The sequence below is a fragment of the Cryptotermes secundus genome, unplaced genomic scaffold (genome assembly GCF_002891405.2).
Source record: "Cryptotermes secundus unplaced genomic scaffold, Csec_1.0 scaffold200, whole genome shotgun sequence".
Taxonomy (NCBI): Eukaryota; Metazoa; Arthropoda; class Insecta; order Blattodea; family Kalotermitidae; genus Cryptotermes; species Cryptotermes secundus.
In genome coordinates, this window is record NW_019727788.1 from 522127 (window position 1) to 546974 (window position 24848).

Here is a 24848-nt window from a genome sequence, read left to right on the forward strand (position 1 = left end):
AGTCATTGCCTAGCAATGGCAGCACAGGAAACATAGTGTCCTCTATTGTTACGTGCTTATTTGTTGCCACAGGCATCTGTTTACTGTGCCATTCATACCAGTGCTCCAGCTTTCATCTGTCATGCCACAATATCCATCCAGAATATATAGACAGGTTTCCTGTTAGCATGTATTAGTTAATATAAGTTTTCTTTCAATGGGTATTCATCACTATACCCTTCAGTGACTATTTACTCGTATGTTCAGTGAGAATTATTAACATTTAAGAGTTTCTATACAATTTCCTTCCATGTTATTCTAAGTGAAGTGTATCCTAATTTATGCTTAGTCAAATGTTAAATACAACAAGAGACACAAAGACAGCAGTTAACAATACGTAAAATACAGGTACACTTAATTCTGAATTCTGATGAAATGTCATAAAATTGAAAAAGACAGAATTACATAAATTACAGAATTTACAATATCATATGCACACAAATTACACATGAAATATATAAACAATTAACTTCAAAACTACATACAAGATACATTGGAATTAACCGTATATACAGCTATGGAATCTTCACAACCTTTGCATAAAAATTTAGAAAACATATGAAGAAATCTCACTAACTGGTCTATACTATAAGATTAGCATGATCTTCAAAAACTGAAAATAGGTCAGTTCTAAAAATAAAAAAAAAAGGTAAAGTCATCCCCGTGACAGGCCGTGCAGGCCCATAGGGTTTCGAAACGTCAAGGATCCCGGATTTCCTAAAAAATCGGCTCTCAGATGGCAGTGAGGGTGTCAGCCTCACATGCCAGCCACCCTTTACCCCCAGGAAGATTCCTGGTACTCACTTAGATTAGATGCTGAGTTGACCCCAGGGACATAATGTGGCTGGAAGGATTAGGTCAATTGAAAAATCCACTGACCTCATTGGGAATGGAATCCACAACCTTCTGGCTTGAATCACAGTGCCTTGACCAACTATGAGGTCGATCCTAAAAGTAATCAGAAATAGCCTTCTTCAAATGTGTCTAACAATCCAAATGACACATGTCACATGTCATAATGCCACTGCCTAGGAAGATTTTACTGCTTTAAAAGAGAGAATTTGTAACTCCACATTTAAAAACAAGCCTTGCTCCATTCCAGTATTTCATTTTAGACTTTCAGAGAACGAATCAAATGCACTATGTAGTGCATTCCTTGACTGAATGAATTCAGTTATCTACAAGGGTTACACAACATACCTATGTTACACTCTCTAACAGGATTTGTCAGAAGCTACACATCTCTCCTGGGAAAAGTATTTTGATGGCTATCAAATTTCTCCTCTCTTCAGTATATATTAACCTAAAATATTTTTCCCATATTAAGCATATGTTTGGAATACAGCAATACACTAATGGATTATTTTAAAATTATTAAGAATAAAAATTTAAACATCCATGCACAAAAATGTATGCACTACCATAGTTGTATACTGGAGGTTATGCTTTCTTTAGATATCTAATTTCATTTTACAGGTCCCTCTAAAAATAGAAGTGATGTAAATAATTTACACGCTTTTTGTTAGCACATATTTCTCTTTTTTCTTTATTCTGTAAGCAATTTATGATTTACAAAATAATGGAATATCCTAACATGGCTACACAGTCTTACAGCAGAGTTCTATCTCCTGAAATATAACACCATGTAGGCTGCTGAATGTGAACCAGTGTTTCATAGGAACATATCACCTCCATTTTCAGGGCTTACTCTTTGACCCTGAAGACACAGGCAACATGTTCTCCTGAAAGGTCAGCTGACTTTCAACAGTCTGCACAGCTTTATATCCCATGAGACAGAACTTTTTATAACCACTGCTGTGAGGGCCTAAAATCCTAAACAGTTTTCTAGCATTCCACAACTCATGGTATAATATTTTCCTGCCATTACTAAGTATTTATAATTTATGAGATTATGATTTGTACACTCTTCACATGCATTCAGCATGTACTTAGCAGTGTTTTTAATTAGAGAAAAATGTGAAGTCTGACTTGTCAGGTGCTTCCTCCTCTGTGACAAAATGTTCAACAAAACCATATACTGCCACTGCTGTGAAAAATGAGAGAAACACCTATCTTCTCAGTCTCTTAGGAGACAATCGCAGTTCAGCTCCAAATATTATGAAGCCCAGTGTAAGGTTTCATTCTTTTTTACTTTCCCTCACTTGGGTTCAATTTTTAAGGTTCCAGCTCAGCCTCCTAAATTTTAAATTTCTTACATAGATTTCCCACCATTTAGTTACATTTAAAGTTTCTGTAGTACAGAGGAATTTCAAGTGGATTTTTTGGCGCACATGAAGCTGTGGTTAAAGGTCATTTAGTACAAGTATCTCTACACCACTCTTTTGAACTACAATGCTCAGGTAGAGGCAGCAGAACATAACATGTATCTACCTCTGAATAAGGAACAAGTGTTCATTATCAAGACTACTGATTTAATCTGATTCACAAAGCAGAAATCTGTGGTGTTATGAAACAGAGGGTTACATCAGTAAACATCACATTTCAGAAGAAGAAAAAACGTCTGATGTGTAGGCATTAATGTATATAACTTGATAAAAAGTATTGTGCTTAAAGACATAACCTTGTTTTCATCTGATCCCTTCAATGTGAACAATTCTGTGATGACCCATCTCATTTGACTTACCCTCTTTTCCATATTGCCTCAGAAATGTAACTGCAGCGCTGTCCTTTATGTGTGAGAATACTCAACAGCACATGCTGAAATTGTAATATCTTTCAACTTTTCATGGCATGTCAATTATTTGTTTACAATAAATACAGAGAATGGATAATAGATTCAGTTGCATTAAACTTGAGTATGGCAGAACTTGTAAAACAGTTCTTATTACTTGTTCTCTTTTCTTCCACAAATAGTATAAAAAGCAGGATAAAAACACTATTAAACATTTTGTATAAACATTTTAAGAAAAATTTGCATCATATTTCTCCCACTTACTAAAAGCATCAAACATATTATTTTGCATTCATTATACAGCTAATTAAACATTCTGACAATTATATTTATAAAATTAATTCTCTGAAGAGTGTTTTTAATTTTCATATGAGTATGCAAAGATGATATCTAAATACTATTTAGAGGTAATAATAATAATGGAAAAGTAATAGAATACAAGGTAAGAAAGACAAAACACACTACAAAAAAACCCCCTTCGAATTCAGCTTTGTCAATAACAAATCCCAGTATACAGATGTGCCTTGAAGATATATATATATCTGTAACTGTTAATTGTATTTTAAATACAAGTTTCCGTTTTTTCAATTGTGTTTTTAAAAAATATGTTTATGAGGAATGCATTCATAAATAAATTTTGAGACATGTAGAACTCAATTTCAAGTGGATGCATGTAAATGACATGCATTATCATATTAAGCTCACTATTTAAGTATGTAAGCGATAAAACTACTTTTGCTTATTGTCTTATACAGTAAATTTGAACAATGTGTTTTACGAGTCTTCAAATTATATACCTGCAATTCATATGAAACTCCCAGTATAGTAAGAGAGAAATTTTCTAAATCTGCTCCTGTTCGTTCATTTACATTTTGTTACTTACATGTTAATAATTTGAGAAGAAAATTATAACTATATAAGGAATGCAAAACAATATAGTTTTGTTGAACTGCCAAGTAACTAATTTACGGTTCACTGTCAGAGAGATTCTTTACTTATAAAGCTCATCTACTGGCAATATTTGATGTAGAGAGTTGTAGAGTTGAGTGGTTCTGTGCAAAGTAATCCATACATACTCTTACATCACATACATATTCTTCTATTTTTTACAGATCTCTGGAACTATGAAAGTTTGGCTATCATGTTTAGCTTCTATATGGTCATAACATACAAGTAAATTCTTTGTTCCCTCCCCCCACCCTTTCAAGCAACTAAAATTATACTGTTATGCTAGTTCATGTAGGAACTGTCAACACGCTCTAAACTAACTACTCATATTCCCAATCCAAAAGTCTTTGTTTCATATTAATGCCCAAAGGGAGATGGGACAGCAATTGATGAGTAACTACTGAACTATTTACAACTCCCAGTGCGATGGCAAGAGATAGCCACGGCGCAAGAGCATATCCAGTATCTGTCTCTCTCTCACTCCCTCAACATTTGCAGACCAAAGTGGAAACAACTTGTTTAGCAGGAGCCAACGTAAAGACACTCCACTGGACACTCCTCTGGATGCCTCTGTCCCAGGCTGGGCTGATCTTCACATAGGCTTGTCAATGATAGCAACCCCTGCATAACTGCGACCAATACCCATTGAAGATGGCAGCATTGACCAGGAATCTGTTTTAGGATTATAAACTTCAACAGATGCTAGGTTGGATGTACCATCATCCCCACCAACCACGTACAGCAATCCATTGAGGGCAACAACACCTGTGACACCATTAATAACTGTGAACTCTCATTTCTCATGATACACTTTCTGCGATGATAATGTTACTTATGCACCTGAAAGTTGACTTACTTGCGAAAAATATGCTTCTAAATATAAGGCCCTCTCATTAGAAGTGCAATTAAGGGTTATATAAAATAAAACACAGAAATTGCAATTACTTGAAAATGAAATCATAGAAAAAGACTGACATTTAGGCCTTAAAAATTATGTTCCTAAAACAGCAGTGTGGCAATGAAATGAAGATCCGTGGATCAACTCCCTCATGTCTCCCTCAAGCTGTTACACTTTCCCCAACAACATACGTCCCTGCATTCCTTACAGTCATCTAACCGTTATGTGCACATGAATGTTGAAAGTAATAACCATGTGATAAACTTCCCTAATGACAAGTGCTTTGGATTTCCTGACATAGGCTACAGGGGACTGATGGGTAATACAATAGTAGGCATGAAGGGGGAAGCCTCAGGCATTGCCATCCACACCCATGATAGGACTTCTATCTTCAGCCTCAACATAGACAAGTACAGGGTATATCATAAACTTGTGTTTTATAACAATATGATAAGATTGGCACACATACCTGCATTCCTCCTGCACAGTGCCATATCCGCAACTGGAGTCCAAGTTTTAGTATCTGGATTGTAAGATTCTACACTCTTTCGCACCAAGGGCCCATCATGGCCCCCTACTGCATACAAAATTCCTTCCAACACACCAACACCTACACAAGAAAATCATGAGTCAGGTATTCAGAGGTAGTGAAATGTGAGAAATGGTCAGGTGAACATAGGAGGGCAAACACACGTAACTTTAAATTTATAAAATAAGGATTTAAAAATGGCCAGTAGCAGAACCTGAGATTTCAGTAATGTTCAACCCCAGTCTGATTTAATCAGTAACAACATGTCCCTTTACATATTTAGACCGTGAAACTCTTTTCATCACTACTGGATTCTAACATCAAAGTTAAATTACTAACAGAACACGCCTTTGTTATGAGTAAGGACACTAATCTATCCTGCAACTTTTGTTTCATAGCATGTAATGAGGGAATAATTAAAAAATAGATGTCATCTGTTGCTAGGCAATGGCATAGTAAACACACTTCTACATCATCAAACAAGCAGGCCATATACACACAACAGAGGAACTGTTGGTGGCTTTTTTTCTATGTGGTCCAAAGTGAGGCTATACAGTGAGAGCTGTCCAAGCAACTTAGTTCAGTCATGAGGTAGTTGCAAGCCAGCTACCATCCACTGAGGATGCGAGTACCAAAGCAAAAGAACCCACAAATAATGATTGGTGAAGACACAGAAGATTGTGTGCTGCAGTACAGTGATTTGTAGTAAGAGTGCTTAGATCTGTGAATCCATTATAATTATTTGTAATTATGAATATAAGTGTCCAATAAACCAAATTACTAATCCAAATGCTGTGTCTAGTCACTAACATGTGCCAACAGTTTTTGCAGTTTGTCTAATGTGAATGAAAATCATTATGATCATGCATCTTCAATAGAAACTACGTTATACGAGGTGGTATCAGAAAGTTCCCAGATTGTTACTGTTGTAACTGCCTTGGTAAAATAAGATGAGAGGAGAGGCCAAGGTCACACTTCTGAAAGCCTACTGTCTCAGTCTGCCACATGACACTGTGCTGTGAACACGCACTGTTTTTACACGAGTGCTTTTCTGACTTCTTCATTCCGTCTGAAATGTATGGAAAAGTCGAGCAACATGTCTGCATCAAGCTTTGCATGAAGCTTAGTAAATCACCTACCAAAACCCTTGAAATGTTTCATGAGGCTTTTGGTGAACATTCTTTAAACTGGACAGCGGTTTTTGAATGGCATTCGTGTTTCAAGGACAGTCGAGTGTCAGTTGAAGATAATGAATGTTCAGGGCAACTAAGTACCAGCAAAACGACAGAAAATGTTGAAAAAAATTTAGAACTCAACCATGAAAACCATTGCCAATAAATCCATGAGCTCCCAGATACGGTTTGGATGAGTTACAGAGTTTGCCAGTAGGTCATAACAGAAAATCTGAACATGCACCGCATGGCTCCTTCATCATGACAATGTGCCCGCCCACATGTCCCTGAAAACCACGGAGTTTGTAACTAACAACATGATTATTGTTCCCCATCCTCCCTACTCACCAGACTTAGCCCCCTGTGATTCCATTTTGTTTCCTAAATTTTAAATTAAACTGAAGGGATGACGTTTTGAAACAGTGTCTGACATCCAAAGGGAACTGCAAGCGGTCCTAGATAGCATTAAGGAAAATGACTACCACTGTGCTTTTGAAGCATGGAAAAAACGATGGGATTGCTATATATGTTCCCAAGGAGACTATTTTGAAGGAGATGGCAGTCAAAATTGAGTAAGTTAAAGCAGAATTTCTTTTCTGACCTAGTCCGGAAACTTTCCAATACACCTCACATATTTCTTTACAAACGCCTTAAAATACATTTTTTCTAATACTGAAATATTATATACTATAAAACCGTACCTATTTTTGTTGTGATTATCAGAAACTAGATTTTAGTTTAGATGTGAAGATTTGGGGCCATAGTTCTAAAAATTGTAGCTAATTGTTGTAGAAGAGGTGGGCATATTTTATGATGTGCAGCACTTACAATTTTGAATTTTAGAAAACTTTTTCCCCATACAGATTTTTAAGGTTAAGATGATGACTGTGTGGGTGTGCATGTGTATGTGTGTTATTACCTTACAACTGATATTTATGGCAAAATTATACACTATATAAGCATTAAAAAATTCTTTGTAAACATGACAAGTTTCAAAATCAATTAGGAGAGGAATAAATTCATAGCTGAAAATTAGCATCCCAATCAAAATCTCTGATCATGTTTTCTTTCTAAAAATCTGTAATTCTATCTGTTGTTTAAAACAGGAGTAAAAGCATGGCCTCATATTTGCAATGAAGAAAAAAGACCAGAGGAGTATGAACATGAAATGCTAAAGAAGATATCTGGACCAAGAGACGTGAACTAAGATACTCACAAAATGACTGTACAAGAACAGGGATATAAACTACCCAGCACTGTAAGGTTGGTGGCCATCCTTCAATTCAGCAGGTATTGCAGTTATCACCTGGGAACAGGTAGTTTCAATCTCTTGCTTCAGTATGGTTGGCAGCTATAATTTAATTTGGGGGCAACATTTGGCCAGCTTGGATTGCACACCTAGTTATAATAATGTGATTCATGGCTAGTAACGTTTCTACTAGTGAGAGTGAGAGGGGTAGGACATATAGCATGCATGTTAAAAATAGGCCAGAAGTGGCCGCAGTACAATGGACCTAGTCCCACCCCACCAGCAATATATAAAAATAAAATGCAAGTTTAAAAAAAAGGGCAATGCATATAAATATGTGGTTGAAAATATTCAAGGAAAGAGATTTCTTAAGAAATGAAGTTATTAATAGGAAGACGGCAGAAAACTAATCCAGGAAAATACACTGTTAGGAAACTGACAGGATTCTTAGAATATGGACTAATTATAGTCTTCTGTGTGGGTCCCATAACAACAGAGAACATTCCTAACAGTTCACTACCTATGAACTGGTCAGGAAAGACCCTGTCACACTGAGATGACTATTCAGTCAATGATATAAATATGCTGTTCTGACTAATGCCTCGGGATATGGTGCATTCTAGCTTCTTTACCTCTGCATACCTAAGCAAGGTTAAAAAGTTTGTTTCAGAGGTAGAAGAACCTATGAGGTGGACTCTGCTAGACACCTTGCTAGGGGAGAAGTTATGTAAATATGAAACAAATAATCTTAACTGCAAATAGAACTTCTAATGATGTCTAGGGGTACACTAAGATGACACACCATTCTGGGATTGGAAGTTTATTGCTACATCAGGAAGTTTACTCCTGCCAAGAATATACTTTTTTTTTAATTCGCTTAGTGGGGGGTGGAGTCCAACTGGGTCCACTCAGCACGGCAGCCACTAATTGGCCTATTGTAGCCTGCCCCGGGTGATTATGATGATGGAGAATTTGGTGGAATGAAGATTGGCAGGAGAAACTGAAGTACTTGGAGAAAACCTGCCCCAGCGCCACTTTGTACACCACAAATCCTCTTGACCAGACCCAAGATCAAACTCGGGCCGCTGCAGTGGGAAGCCAATGACTAACCGCTTGAACTATAGTGCAGCCTAAGAATATACTTAGTCTTGTATGAACAGCTGTAACATGCTGTAGGTATCCATCTCATCCTTACCTGCACCACTACGCCGTGCAGACATTTCTATAACAGGAGACCATGAATCTGTCTCAGGATTGTAACACTCCACAGAACTTAAACACTGCCTCGATGCACCATCATAGCCACCAACCTGGTACAAGTGAAACATGTGTAACTTTGGCTCTCGTGGTGTAGCCACTAAAGCCAAAATGCTCAAGATTGTCAAACTTAAACTAAAAACTGAAGTTACACATTAAACAGGCTGGAAAACCAAAGGACTGGAAATAAAAAATAAGTCATACTTTCTCACATGCCTGAGTCTCCATAGTAAGACAACATTCCAAATTGATAATCTGTACCATCGCATTTCATATATTTTATGTTGTAAATTAACTGCTATATATGTATATAATATTCCTCCTTTATTTGCTTTAATTACACTTCCTGATAACTGAATTTGGAGAATTATCCAAAGAATGAACACATGCATTATACTGTATGTCCAAAAAGTATCCAACTTTAATTTTTTCCGCTGTAAGTAACGGCCAAAGGGGTGGGGAAACTGAGCATAGTGGTAGAAGGGACTTTCATGCGCATGCGTGATTTTTTGCTGACTCGCAACACTGCCGGATGCGTCTGGCTGCCAGATAGCAAAGTGGTGTAACACGTGTTCGTCGCATTCTCGTTTCACTCAAGATCACAGAACGCTTGGAGCAGCGATACTGCATTAAGTTTTGTCAGAAACTTGGGGATACTCAAGTGGAAACAATTTGCAAAATTCAGCAGGCTTCCAGCAATGATGCAATGGGAGTCACTCAAATTAAAGAGTGGTTCAACCGCTTTAAACATGGCCATATGTTGGCAGACAGTAAGCAGTGTTCCGGGAGACCGTCAACGAGCCGAAATGCTGATGTCAATAAAAAAGTGCGGACACTGATCATGGGGGACCATCGTTTGGCCATCCTTGAAGTTGCTGATGAGGTTGGGATCAGCAGAGGTTCCGCAAACACAATTTTAACTGAGGATTTGGGCATGCAAAGAGTGGCGGCAAAATTTGTGCCCAAGCTGCTTTCGCCGGAGCAGCAACAACTCTGCCTTGAGGTCACACAAGACATGCTGGAGTGCGCCAACAGGGATCCTGAGTTCCTGAAGACTGTGATCACTGGTGACAAGTCGTGGATGTATGGATATGACCCGGAAACCAAGGTCCAGGCGTCACAATGGAAGCATCAACATCCCCAAGGCCCAAAAGAGCACGGCAGGTTCGGGGCAATGTGAAGGTGATACTTTTTTTTTATTACCGGGGTGTTGTGCATCATGAGTAAGCACCACTAGGCCAGACTGTCAATAAGGAGTACTACCAAGAAGTCCTCCGCCATCTTCGTGATGCAGTTCGGCACAAGAGACGGGAGCTGTGGGACGCACGCAACTGGCAGCTGCATCATGACAACGCCCCACACCTGATCCAGGGTTTCCTGGCCAAGCATGGCATTCCGCAGGTTCACCAGGCTCCCTACTCTCCTGACATGGCTCCTTGTGATTTCTGGCTGTTCCCGAGCTTGAAGATAATGCTAAAAGGCTGCCGTTTTGACAGCCATGAGGACATCATACAGAATGTGATGGCGCAGCTGCACACCATTCCAAAAGAAGCCTTCCAGAATTGCTTCCAGTGATGGAAGGACCGCTGGGCTAAGTGTGTGGAGTCACAAGGGGCCTACTTTGAAGGCGATTAGGTATTGTAACCACCCAGACACAGAAATTTTTTTCCCTGGCCCAAGGTCAGATACTTTTTGGACAGAGTAGTACATCCATGCAAAAAGATCATACAGAATTCATTCACTGTTCCTGAAATGAGGAATTTTACACGCAATTTATAACATCATGAATTTCTCTCTTACTACAACAAATAACTGAAACCACATCAAGACAGAAGTATATACAATCCCAGAAATGTCATTTATATCAAATGAGTCACAATGCAATCCTGCCATAACTGAACAGAAGCTTACAGCATAAAGCAACCCATTAACAACACCAACTCCAACACTACTCCTCCTAGTAGACATGGGAGCTATCATCCTCCATTCATGAGTTCGTGGATCATACATTTCTGCCGAATTCAGGCCTGTTGATCCATCAAATCCACCCACCTGAGAACAATTAAAATTGAAATAATTATGTGGATCTATATGAATAGGACAAGTTCCAAGTGAGTTCCTGCACATTCCATTATAAACTTACTGCATAAATGCAGTTTCCAAGAACAGCAACACCAAGTGTTGATCTCCGTGCTTCCATACTGGCACAAGAAGACCATTGATCCAAAGCAGCATCATACACATCAACAGTTCTGACCCTCAAGGAGCCATTGAAACCACCAACAGCATAAACACAACCACCGATCATTGATAAGCCTGCCCTGTACAGGAACAGTAGTCAGCATTAATTTCAGACTCCCATTAAAAAATCCTGAAACATCATAGGCTATAAGCCAATATATATAAACTTAACATTTCTGAAGTTACCTCCATGCATGATGTGAATACAATAAATGTATTTTCTTTTTGTAGGAGCCCTACTGATGGAAGCAGAACAGGCTTCTGAAACACGGCATTTTACACAATAAAACTAAAGTGAATTATGCCACCATTAAAGTATTGTGGTTTTTTAAAATCTCAATTCTTTCATGGTAATTTATACAGGGCACTCAATTCCTTTATTAGCTAAACCATACTTTTCTCAATGCCACATGAACATATTGGAAAAATATAGAATATAAGAGGTGCTATCAGAAAGTTCCCAGACTAGGTCAATAAAGAAATGCTGGCTTAATTTAACTTAATTTTGGCTGCCAACTCCTTCAAAATAGTCTCTTCGGGATGCTTACAGTGATCCCATCATTTTCTCCATGCTTCAAAAGTACTATGGAAGTCATCTTCCTTAATGCTGCCAAGTACCACTTGCAATTCCCTTTGGATGTCACTATTCCAAAATGTCGTTCCTTCAGTTTCATTCTCAGTTTGAGAAACAAAATGAAATCACAGGGGGCTAAGACCAACAAGTAGGGAGGATGGGGAATGATAACCATGTTGTTGTTAGTCACAAACTCTGTGGTTTTTGGGAACATATGGGTGGGCGTGTTGTCGTAATGAAGGAACCAGTTGGGGTTGTGCCCAAGTTCCAGTCTTTTTCATTGCACATTTTCTCTCAACCGTCTTAAAACGTCACAGTAAAAGCCTGAGGTGACCATAGTGTTAGGAGGAACAAATTCATGGTGAACAATCCCCTACATGTTAAAAAAAAAAAAACAATGAGCATGCTCTTTGTTGAACTCTGGACCTGCCACACCCTTTCTGCTCTTGGTGATTATGGACTCCTCCACTACAATGATTCTGCTTTGTTTCTGGATCATAACCATAAATCTAACATTCGTCACCCATTATGATCCTAGAGGTAAAAGTTGGGTCCTCATTAGCCTTCTCTTGTAGCTCAAGACATGAGTTTATGTGCCGCTGCTTTTGATCATTTGTCAACAGTTGGGGAACAAACTTCGTGGCAATGCGATGCCTATTAAAATTTTCTGCTAGGATCTTCTGGCAAATTCCGTAACAGATCCCAATGGTGTCTGGAAGCTCATGGATTGTTCGGTGACAGTCTTCATGGACGAGTTCTTGAATTTTTTCAACATTTTCTGTCATTTTGCTGGTGCTTGGTCGCCCTGAACTTTTGTCAACTTCAACTGACACTTGACTGGCCTTGAAACGTGAATGCCATTCATAAACCCTTGTTTGGCTTAAAGAATGATCTCCAAAAGCCACACGAAGCATTTCAAGGGTTTCAGTAACAGATTTACTGAGTTTCACACAAAACTTGATGCAGACTCATTGATCAATTTTGCCAGTCATCACAGGCAATAATGAAACATAAAGGCAAAACAGCAATTGTGTAAAAACAAAAAATGTTCACATGGCAGACTGATGCAGTAGGCTTGCAGAAGTGTGACCTAAGCCTCCTAATCTCCTTTCACAGAGGCAGTTACAACAATAACAGTATGCAAACTTCCCAATAGTGCCTTGTATAATACAAACTTCAAGAATTACATTAGATGTAAGCTTCACATTCCATCTTAATTCTGAAAAACTGTGATCATATTAAACTTCAACAGAGCAATTTAAAAGAAATATTTATGCAACAAGATAAGGTATTTCATCTTCAACAAGATCGAAATAAGATGAAGAAAGTTAAAAATAAATTATGCATTACAGCATCAATATTTTCATGCTTTCGACTTCTCATTTTAACGGACTTCACTGTATGCTCTGTTCACATTTAACAAGTACATAATAGTGTCATAGCTAATTCTTATATTTCTCTGTGTGTATGCTTTCACATTTCCCCCCAAAGCTGTTTCCACCTTGTCGTGGTGGCACGGCTTGTGTGATTCTGTGACCTGGAAAGCTATGCCAGCAGTAGTTTATCTACTGGTAGGGTCACCCATGTCAGAAAGGTAAAAGGGTAGAGTCCAGACTAAGAGTGATACCCTGGTCCTCCAGGCTGGGGGTTGGTCATGAGGCAAACAACCTCATACTGTAAAAAAAATGTTGTTCAGAAACCTAACAACCATCCTCAGGTCATCATGCATGGGTCCATTCCTATGGCAGCACGCATTGGTTGCGGAGACTGGTTGTAGAGGAGGCCAAGGCTCACCCAGGGCTGTAGCGCCGAGTGGTGGGTAGGTGGGTGGGTAGGTAGGTGGGTGGGTAGGTAGGTAGGTAGGTAGGTAGGTATGCTTTCATATTTAATATTTATTGTACATACAATGATGTAATATAAAGTAGCATGGATTTACAAATACAAACCACTCCATCTAATGTGACCTATAAGTTTTTACTACATGAAAACTTATCTCCCTTACATGTTTTGGCCCTTACGGACCATCTTCAGAGGGAAACATCATTACAAAAGTTGTTTTGATTTAAATTACATACACTTATATGCTACAATGTATGGTACACATAAAGTAAAACACTTCACAATCACAGCAGCTTCCTGGTACTGTAAAGTTTTTAAAAGTTNTTGTACATACAATGATGTAATATAAAGTAGCATGGATTTACAAATACAAACCACTCCATCTAATGTGACCTATAAGTTTTTACTACATGAAAACTTATCTCCCTTACATGTTTTGGCCCTTACGGACCATCTTCAGAGGGAAACATCATTACAAAAGTTGTTTTGATTTAAATTACATACACTTATATGCTACAATGTATGGTACACATAAAGTAAAACACTTCACAATCACAGCAGCTTCCTGGTACTGTAAAGTTTTTAAAAGTTTCTAGATATTATTTAAAAATCTGTGTTGTCAATAATTAAAATTTATAAACCATGTGGGTTCGTGTCCGTCGTCTTTTCGTCCTTCTTGCATGGGGCAGATTTTGTGCCACCTGTCCATCTTGATGAGGAGGTTCTTGATATCGTCCAGGGTCTGCTCGTGGCCTCCTGTGTTTTCACCGAAACATGTAAGTGAGATACGTTTTCATGTAGTAAAAACTTATAGGTCACATTAGACGGAGTGGTTTGTATTTGTAATTGTTAGTGTGACGGACCAGAATGAAACAAATCAAATTTAGCATGGATTTACAATACTAAATTTAATCAAAATCCATTCACCTATGTAGATCTGATTGGATGGAGATAGCAAACAAATGATCATAGCCCCACAGTGTTTTTAAGTACTTCTATAAATTTTTATAGAGTGTAGCAGGGAACAATATTGAACCAAAACAGTTTAGTGTGATGAACTCACTTATGTTTAACCATTTGTTACACAACAACCAACAGAAGTTCAAATGTTACAGCCATACACTATTACCACACTGCAAAATGTTATCAGTTAATATTATTCTCCTGAATGTACTAGCAGCTGTTTCTAATACTATGCATATTGCTCCAATAATAATGGCACTCCCAGGGAGTTATGTACAAGCACTACCCATATTTCTAATGGCAACTTGTAAGGCATTTCCTCATAAAAACAAGACTGTATATTAACATATTACATAAGGTAGTAGAAGTAGCATGCATGTATTGTAACTCACCTACAGCGCCTTGTGGGCATCTCTGCTACTTGATACCATCTTTCTTCTTTGAAATCATAACATTCAACACTACGAATTGCTTTAGGGGCCTGTCCACCCACCACAAGAAGAACCTAATAATCACACAGCAGAAAATACAGGCAACCAAATTAGTATGTTAACATTCCACAACTGCATACAAATTTGAAGTTGTGATCTGAACATAAATTAGTAATGCTGCCATCAACTAAAGCAAGCTACAGCCATCTTAAATTTTCCTATGAATGTAAGACTTAAGTCTTAAATTAAATTTAACTATATATTAAAAAAAACATAACAAACACGTTTATGAATATACATATTACATACCTTTGGTAATCCAACAGGCTGTCTAGGTTTCGTTCTTGGTGTTTTGAATAAAATCTTCTGTTCGCCTTTCAGTAAATGATATTTCAGAGCTTCAATAAGGTAATCTTTACCTGCAACAGAAACATTCAATACACTACATTTTAAGCTTTATGTAATAATTTTTATCACTGAAGAAAACTGAAGTAATACTAACATTGCAAATTAGCTTTGAGCAGTGGCTCTTCCTCCACCCTCTGCACAAGGTACTCCTGTGACAGCAATGGCAACCGTACATGCTCCATCAACTCTGCTAAGTGCATCTGTCTGTTTTCCAAGTCATGGTGTACCCATGCAATCACACATTCAAACACCTGTAATTCAGCAATAACATATCAGAGCTGCTAGGTGCAGCTGATAAAGAATTCTGCACTGAAATATATTCTCAAAACAATTACCCTGATTATATGAATGTTAGTCCCTTTAACATGACATTTTTCTTTGTAACACAAGTATGTTAAAATCCACTTTATGTCATTCTGATATTCTGTGTGTGTGTGTTGGGGGAGGGGGGTATTCATCCCTCTAAATAAAATGATGGCTTTTACTATGAGTAGCAATGTGAACATAAATTTACAGTCCAGCAGTAAAATGTAATTTTGTTCCAAGCAAATTCTGGGATAATGCCTTAAGTTAAGCCATGAATGCATCTTTCCAATTCAATATTCAATAATTATTCCATCACTCAATACTACATAACCTGAGCTATTGAAAGATTTCTAAATAAATACACAAATAAAGGTATAAGCTTTGTTTACAAACTTATCATGCACCACAGCACATACATCTGTTCTTGTAGAAACAAAATAAATATTCGGAATTACTAGGTTTTTGGACTTTGTCCATTGCCCAGTATTCTGAAAATAAATATTGTAACACGAGGGAACATTCAGCGAATAGAAATGACACATATGAAATTAGGTATTATATTAGATTAGACAATGGCCATTACTAGGCAACGCTCTGTAAATTGCAGCAGAGTAGCTGTGTTTTCAGTGCAGTTCTTGCTAAGATGTTACAAACAGGACAGTTTCTTCAACCAGGCAGTTTAGTTGAGTTGAGTTTGTTGATGAGTGGCTGAGTTAGTCAGAGAACTGCTGACGTTCAGTCGTGAGCTGTTGCTGTGAGAAGCTGTTAACTGAGGCCAGGGTTAGCTCAGGAACCCAGATGAAGAGGAACGTCTGCCTTTGGAAGCCACTACCGAGCAATGACTAGTGAAGACATGACTATGGACACTCTTGATTATGTAATAGTGAAATGTAAAGTGTGGTCATGCACTGTTATGTAAAGGAGTCCAATAATTCCAGTCATCAATCCAAAACTCCATCTGTAGTCAGTCTATTATGTGACAATATCAATATGTTTTACAAAATATGTTATTTGAAACTTGTTTGAATAATAACTTTACCTTAACATTTTCATATTTAAAAATATATCAAACACCTTATTTTTCTCATAAAATTATGTTCTGCATAATTTATTTGTAAAGGTAGAATTAAAGTTATCCCCGGGCTTAATTAAGAACTATGGCATGAAGACATAAGAGGGAGTGGAGGTATAGAGCCATGTATTCTTGACCTTAGCACTAGTTGGAAGAGTGGTCAGTTTCATGTCCTGCTGCTTTATCCCAGGATATACAGCTCCCAATACCCATTGGGTAGGAGGGTGGGTGAGCTCCAGAGTTGGCCTTTACATCATGGAGTAGAGAAAAATCTCTTGCCCCTACCAGGAACAAAACCCTAACTTCTTGGTCATCCAGCACATAGCCTAGTCAGTACAATTCAAGTAACCGTACAACTTACACAACTACTACTGTACATTAGAGAAGCACAGACTCAAAGCATTCTCCTTCACTATTCCCACTCACTTCACACATGCACTGCTTTCTTTGTTTCTAGTCTGACTGGCATCAGATATATCTTAAAAGAGTCTGAGTAAGTCTACTTCTCACTTAACTTTGTTTCAGCGCACAGCTTGGACTGAGCATAAAATGTCCTAAGTCTGTCATCAGAAGGCATAGTGAATATTTATTTACTGAAGGGATAACAGTCACACATATCACTTGTTCTGTCACTGTCAGTAACTGATGATATCCAACACAGACAGTTGCAAAGTGGTTTACTTTAACTTGCTGTAAATACCGTATTTACACATGTATATGCCGCGTGCGTGTATAGGTCGCAGCACAATTTTGAGACAGAAATTATAGGAAAAATAATTTTCTTCAAATATTATTTCAGGAGTATTACACCCTGTATTACTAATTATGAATATAATTTTTTTTAAATGAAGTGTGATTTTGAATATTTCGAATATAAGCCGCACCCCAGTTTTCCTCTTGAATTTTTGGCAAAAAATGTGCGGCCTATACATGCGTAAATATGGTATATGCCAAAGAAAAAGTAAAATTAATCTGATGAAGTAATTTACCATGTGACATGAGGGCTACCTGCACCTCACCAATTCATTCTGATTGGCCAACAAAAAAACGTTCCTTCTCATTACATAGGATACGGAATTTTATCAGAAACACTTTACTAAAAGTGATTACTGGCTCAACAGTGTAATTTTTCAACTGATTTCACATGACTGCTAATAAATAAGTTGGAAAGGTATGCAACTAGCATACCTCCAAGACTTTGTGCGATACTGACACAATCGAGTAAACTTTTAGCAGCAAATGATACTGACACAATCGAGTAAACTTTTAGCAGCAAATGTTTACGCACTGCTGGCCTACCAGGATTTAGTTCATACGAAGAGTTCTGTCTTCTGGGATAAAATGCTGTGTACTCTGCTAAAAGTCAACCAACACTGAGGAGAAACATGTTGCCTCCATCTTCAAAGCTGAAGAGTAAGCCCAGCAAGAAACATGCATGAAGCAGGCAACAAAGTCCTCAGAAACATCAGTTAACTCTCACCAGACTATACGGCATTATATCCCAGGAGACAGAACTCTTCATAACGACCGCCATGAGAATCTCAAATCATACATCTAAGTTACAAGTTTTTGAGCGCTACAGATACAATCTGAATCATGTTCTTGCGCTTCATACTTGTACTTCTGGTCACTGTAGGGCAGACAGTTGTACTGGTATGCTGGAAAAAATATATACTTTTATATTGCAGCCCACAGATTAACACTTAAGATACATGACTTCTCATGGTGGCCAACCGTGATTCACCACATAGTGTTATATGTGAGCTGTATGTAGAATGTAGAATATTCTTCATTATGTTCAAAAATATAACTATTAACATTTCACGCAGTAGCATAGTTGGCTCAGGCACTATGCTACAAGACAGAAGGTTGTGGGTTCGAGTCCCAATGAGGTAATTTTTTTTTTCAATTTACCTAATCCTTCCGGGCACATTATGGCCCTGGGGTTGACTCAGTCTCTAACAAAAATGAGTATCAGGAATATTCCTGCGGGTGAAGGGTGGCTGGCGCATAAGGCTGACAACCTCACTGCCATCTGTGAGCCAACTGTCTAAAGAAAATGTGGGAAACTCAATGTCTCACAACCCTATGGGCCTTCATGGCCTGTTACAGGGATACCTTTACCTATACGTTTTACCCTAACATTTCACTGTATGTTACAATGAAATATATTTGATGACTTCTCTCCATGGGGGCCAGACTTTAATCATAGGGCACTCCATGTAGGATTTGTGGTGGACAAAGTGACATTGGGTAGGAATTTAATCAATTACTTCAGATTCCTCCTTACAATCATCATTCTTTCAATGCTACATACTCATATATAATGGACAAAAAGCTACATGGAGTCCCTATGGTGTCCGTTCATAAAGACTATCTTTGTTGAACAAGCCGAACAGGAAGTTCCTTTTCCTTGCTTGGAAATTGAGACAAACCAATCTCCAAAACATAATTTTTTTATCTGTAATTTGACAGAGGACACTGTCCAACAAGAGTCCTTACAGTGTGAAAAGTATTAATAACCCAAGACTCATTAAATAGGAAATTTCATACAGCCACATTTTATTATACTGGAGTTTTAATATTACATACCATATGATATATTTAGCTGTATTACAGCAGAACTCGTTAATTTGATGCATGGAAACCTCTTACAGAAAGGTACTAAGAGAAAATTTTATTGTAAATGTATGTATTTTCTTGCTAGACAACAGATTCTTACTTTATTATACAAAAGTGTTCAGTTTAGAGAGATTTATTAGACAGTGACACACTAATCACACCATGCTTGTGTGGCTGCCCAATGAACAAAAGCAAGTAAGGCTGTAATTCTATGAAATAGACTCGACCAGCTTCTAGCCAATGTGTAGAGTGTTTCAGCTGGTCACTCATTAAATTCTCAATATGTGAAGTGCCTTTCAAAACTTTAGTCATGTAAAAAAGCTCCATAGATTGTTAGGCTACTTAGAGACAAAACACAGGATTTTCTGTTCACTTCACTTAATGCACACTTCAAATTCTAAAACCTTTATATTTCTGCTTTTTCACACATCTTTATATTCATAGATTTTTCAACGTGTTGGATTGTAGAATGACTAGTGAAAAAGAGAATTCAAGACACATGCATCAAAATGTAAGTATAACATTAGCAGCCTCCGTAGTCTAGGGGTAACGTTCGCACCTCATGACTCAAGATATGCGGGTTCAAACCCGGCAGAGGTCATGGAATTTTTAAGGGCGGAAAAATTCAGGGAACAAGTCCTCCGGGAGGGACTTTAAGCCGTGGGTCCCGTGTCGTAGATTTACAGCACATAAAAGATCCTCATGTCTCTAGGAGACCTCTAAGCAAAATTAGGCAAAAGTTTCTGCCCAAGTAGTTTCCAATGCCTCTGGTAGATGGGGGAAGTATTGGGTACCACTGCCAGTAGAGGGCCGGCCTCGCTGGCTGAACAGGGCTGATAGTGAGCACCAGTACCGGAAGGGTATGGCGATTGGTAGAATATCAAAGGGGGACGTACAATAGACTATTAGTCGCGGTGCATGGGGAAACCCACTCCCTCCAATAATAATAATAATAATAATAAGTATAAGTATAACATTCAAAGTAACAATAGAGTTGCATCAATACTTTCAATGTTCAACATTCATCACCCATGATTTCCTAAACTTTAATACATCATGCACTAAAACCACATACATGCCTCTAAATAAAAATGAAACAAGAATGAAATGTCCAGTTATTTTTCAGGAAAATATGTAAGCTGACAAAATCATACAAGAAACTGCATGCTTCCAACCTTTTCTTCTGATGGAACTGTAAGCCTGTCACTGCAAATTAGTTTGGAGACTTGTTGGTGGGACAATGTCAGGAATTCTTCACACTCCACAACTTCCCTAAAACCATCAAAACAAAATAAATCAAATTATCTATGTTATGATCTACCTCAATTAGTTGTAAATACAGTACACCAACACATTTCCAAATTATTTTACTAATAATTAACCTTAATTATTTTCATCTCAGAGATTCTTTTCTGCTTACAGCCATCAAGATACGCTTAAGACAGAGGTAAATTTGCCCCCGTGCCCTAAGTACCATGCCATGAAGGTTTACATAATGAGTGGAAGGAAAGCTCCATACATTCTTGACCTAAGAAACAGATGGAGGTAAGTGGTCAGCTTCATGAAAGACACCCTAACTCCCAGTGCCCACAGCATAACATGTTGAGTAGAGAATCTCTGCCAGGATCAACCCTTATCATTTTGCCCATAGTCCTCTGCTTTGCATGCTGAACTGTACTAGTTCACACCCTACAATACCACTGCCACATTTCCTTCTGCAAATGTTTACATTTACATCAACTATTATTCATATGTTAACCATAATTATGTATGTATAATTTCCATGTGTAACAAAAATGGATGTGAAGCATTAAAAACATTACAGACAACAGAGTCCCGAATCATGATACACAAGTTCTCTTCTTAATTATCTGCATTGTTTCAGTGTGGATCATGGACTTAAAATGCAACTTGATCAAATGAGGGACCCTAAAATAAATAAGAAATAATAGTGGTCCCAGTACAGAGCCTTGTGGCACTCCATGTTTGACCATCATCCATTTAGAGGATACTTTATTCAATTTATTATCATTTATAATCGTTCTTTGATATCTATTTTCAAGGTATGATTTCATTAGTTTTATTGCTGAACCCGAGATTCCATAAAATTTCAATTTTTCCAGTAATACATTGTGATTTACACAATCAAAAGCCTTTTGTAAATCACAAAATAATCCACCCACATATTCTTTTTTGTCCAAAGAAGTTAATATATTATCTAAAAGATTATATGTTGCCATTTCAGTAGATGATTCTCCTCCTTTAGCAAATCGCTGCTCTCTATCAAAGTTTTTGTATCTTTTCCTGCATTTTTTATATACCTTAATACTAAATTCAATATCGTAAATTAAACAGTTCAAAATAAAGGATCAAAATTAAATACAGTAAACCCTTGCCAATCTGGATTAAATGTGGGGAAGGCACCTGGATTAAGTGATAATCCATATTACTGAAGTATGCAAATGAAACCATATAAGCAAAAACATCAGCCTGACTAAGGGTCAACAGTGATACTGCACAACATGTATGTTCGTCTCTCTTTGTAAAGTCAATCAGCCTGCAGTCAGAGTTACTCATCTACCTTGCTAAATGCCATGTCTCTCTTAAAGTATGTACTCCACTGTGAAAATTTTTCATTTTTCACATTTTGATTTGGATTATCTGACATCTGGATTAACGATAACCAGATCAGCGAGGGTTTACTGTATGACTGTTCCTAGAAACCATTTTCAAAATGTTTCTCTTTGGTGATGGTTGTAGTGGTGGTGGAGGGCATAGCAGTGATAGTGCCAGTGGTGGTAGCAGTAGTAGTAGTAAATTTCATCTACTTTTCCTTTTATTCTTTTTTCTCCCTCTTTTGCTTTCTTCTTCACAGCTAAGACCAATGGCTCCAGAATGCCAATAATTCTCTTGGTCAACCAAGAGCTCTCTTCTATTTTCATTTCTACTTAAGAACGTTCTATACTATGTCTTTAATATCAAATGTTTAGTTTCTAATCCAAATATTCAAGAGTAGTCACATATATTTACATATGGAAAACAATATGGCAAAAAGGTGATGTTGGAATACTTCATACTTTTATATAGAGCATAAGGCTTATGTTGCCATGCCAAGGCAGTCATGATCATCAGTTCAATGGCAATGCCGACAGTTTCCTGTCCAAAGACAAAATTGTTATAACTCTAGCCTTATAAACACTTACGGAAAATGCTGTTCAATGTATGTTTCTGCATGACTTAACAGTTCCAGACAACCATGAAGATCAGCAAAGGCTCTGATTCCAAGACAGTTTGTTGGATGCAATTGAGCTTGTAAGAAATCACAACATGCATCCCTCACGTCTGTCAGCTGTAATAAATTTGCTGCTGGAAGCAGTACCTAAAAAATTTATATAAATATTATCCATGCAAGAATAATCTGTGGTAAATGACACACATACCAATTCCTGAAACCTGCCGTTTTGGAGTGTAATGAGTGGACTGAATTTGCAATGTAAAAAATCTCCTACCTCACCTTTATGTAATGTATCATATTATTATAAGTGACACTCTGGAAACTAAGTCAGGCAGAATAATCATACCTTGAAGGATTGGAAGAGTAAATGGTACTCCCAAATTCAAACACCTGGATCATAAAGAGTATAACTATTAAATCTTATGTGCAGAAAATGTCATCATGTTTTTTGTTAAATTAAATTTCGGTTTTTAAGTTCTGGACTTCATTCAACAGTACAACTGAAGGCGAATTTACTTCCAATTCCTTAACAATAATATATTCATTTTCACATCTGTCTCCATGAGTTTATTCATTCCATATGATAATACCATAAACAGTGGCAGGAGTTTCACTTTTCTGACATTATTTTTGCCACATCCTAGTACCTTTATTCATTTGGTGCACTAATTAGCAAACAACTGTCCACAGGAAAGTGATCACTCAGGGAATGCAAGTTTGTAGTCGTAGTGTTGAGATGATGTCAATTGATGTCAAATGATTCATATACCCCAAACTTTGTAAAGAGCCGTTGGTGGGCCATTTAAATAAAAGCAACAGTTAGAATACATATTCATTTATGTGAAAGGGTAGCATGATTTTTTAAATTCTGAATTTAATGCAATAATCACGAAGAATGCCATCTTCTTGGATGTGATACCACATAGATCTAGTGTAAACCAACGTTTCAGAGGAACCCATGAAAACCTCAAATCTTACATGACTGCAATAATTCTTCATGAATCTTTCTCAATAAGCAGATCTATAATATAGTCAACTGTTCATGGACCAGTAATAACTCAAACACAGAAATGGAATAGCACATTTTAAGTTTGAAACCTATATATTACAAACATACCTGGACATTTTCTTCTGTTACATGAACTTCTGATGAGTAGACATATTCTATTAGGAGTTGCAATGCCTGAGAATCTACCCCTTGCAGTGTGATACGTTCTTGCTTACTTTCTTCAAAACTAGTGAACATGGCATAAAAATATGGACTGCAAGCTGCTAACACCATCTTATGGGCTGGCACTTCTATGCTGTCAGCAACTAGTGTTACGTCACATAAGAGATTCTGCCTATGTAAACATAACATCAAATTTATGTATAATAAACTCTGTCTGATTGTAGCACTTGTGTTTATAATAACGTATAATGTAAATACTTACTTCCTCATGACATTCATTACATCAAATGCCCTGTGGGTATGGTGGTGATTTCGATATGGAGGTTTCTCTTTACTGCTAGGTCGTGGAACATGTTTCTGTGAACTCTCATCTAGTGAATTCTGACTTGCATAGCGGAGCAGGAGGCAGCTATTAGAGGAACACAACGTTCTAAATCAGCACGTTATGTAATTTACATGTGAATAGAGTACAAGGTTCAATATAGATTTTTATTTGTGGATTTTGCGATTAACTTTCGTATAACTTTTAATAATTTTACAAGCAATGTTGGATTCTCTCAAATATAAAATTGTACATTCTTTTCAATTACATACTTCACACTTAATGATAATTTATTAATATCATCGTTTGTTAATGACGCGAGATCTTATTTACAACGACTAGCCTAACCTACCTTCCTTGTTTCTCAATACCGGTCTCTGCTGAATTAATTTGTCCCACTGCATCCATTTCTCTGTGATATAGTCAACTTGAAACATGCAATATAGGTAGATTTTTTCAGAGTTTATTCAGTTTATATTTGCGAAACTATTACGTCGCGAGACTTTCCTACGACAACATTTCGGCCATCTTGTCTGTTACTAATTTTACTTCTCACAGCTTTCTATATGTAATCACCAACCATCCACTCTGCCTGATCAACACAAAAATTTTCGATCGACATCGTGTTAGACAGCCCGGTCCAGTTCGAAAACGTCGTGCGCGTTATGCTAGTGATTATTAAATTCTGTCTGTGTTGTGCAAATTTATTATGCCACATTTTATTATCAATTTACAAGAATTATGTAAATTAAAATTAAGTCAAAAGTTGCTTCTCATTGAAAGTAATTGTTCAAAATGGAGTTTTGGCACTGTAAATTTGTTTTGTGAATACCCCTCCCATATGTACATTTATAAAGGGCTCTGATTTAGCTGCCATGCA

General features: G+C 37.4%; 1 protein-coding gene across 1 annotated transcript; it reads right to left on the minus strand.

The window, feature by feature from the left end:
* Positions 1 to 877: 877 nt before the first annotated feature.
* LOC111864955 (ring canal kelch homolog) lies at positions 878 to 24531 on the minus strand. The gene is made up of 13 exons (XM_023852602.2): positions 24321 to 24531; positions 23909 to 24055; positions 23593 to 23818; positions 22444 to 22619; positions 20416 to 20512; positions 15335 to 15491; positions 15142 to 15251; positions 14794 to 14906; positions 10928 to 11105; positions 10696 to 10836; positions 8723 to 8837; positions 5047 to 5187; positions 878 to 4444 (listed from the first exon to the last, which is right to left on the minus strand). Exons 1-13 carry the CDS (start codon positions 24374 to 24376, stop codon positions 4272 to 4274), a joined length of 1830 nt encoding a protein of 609 aa, XP_023708370.1. The 5' UTR covers positions 24377 to 24531; the 3' UTR covers positions 878 to 4271.
* Positions 24532 to 24848: the final 317 nt, after the last annotated feature.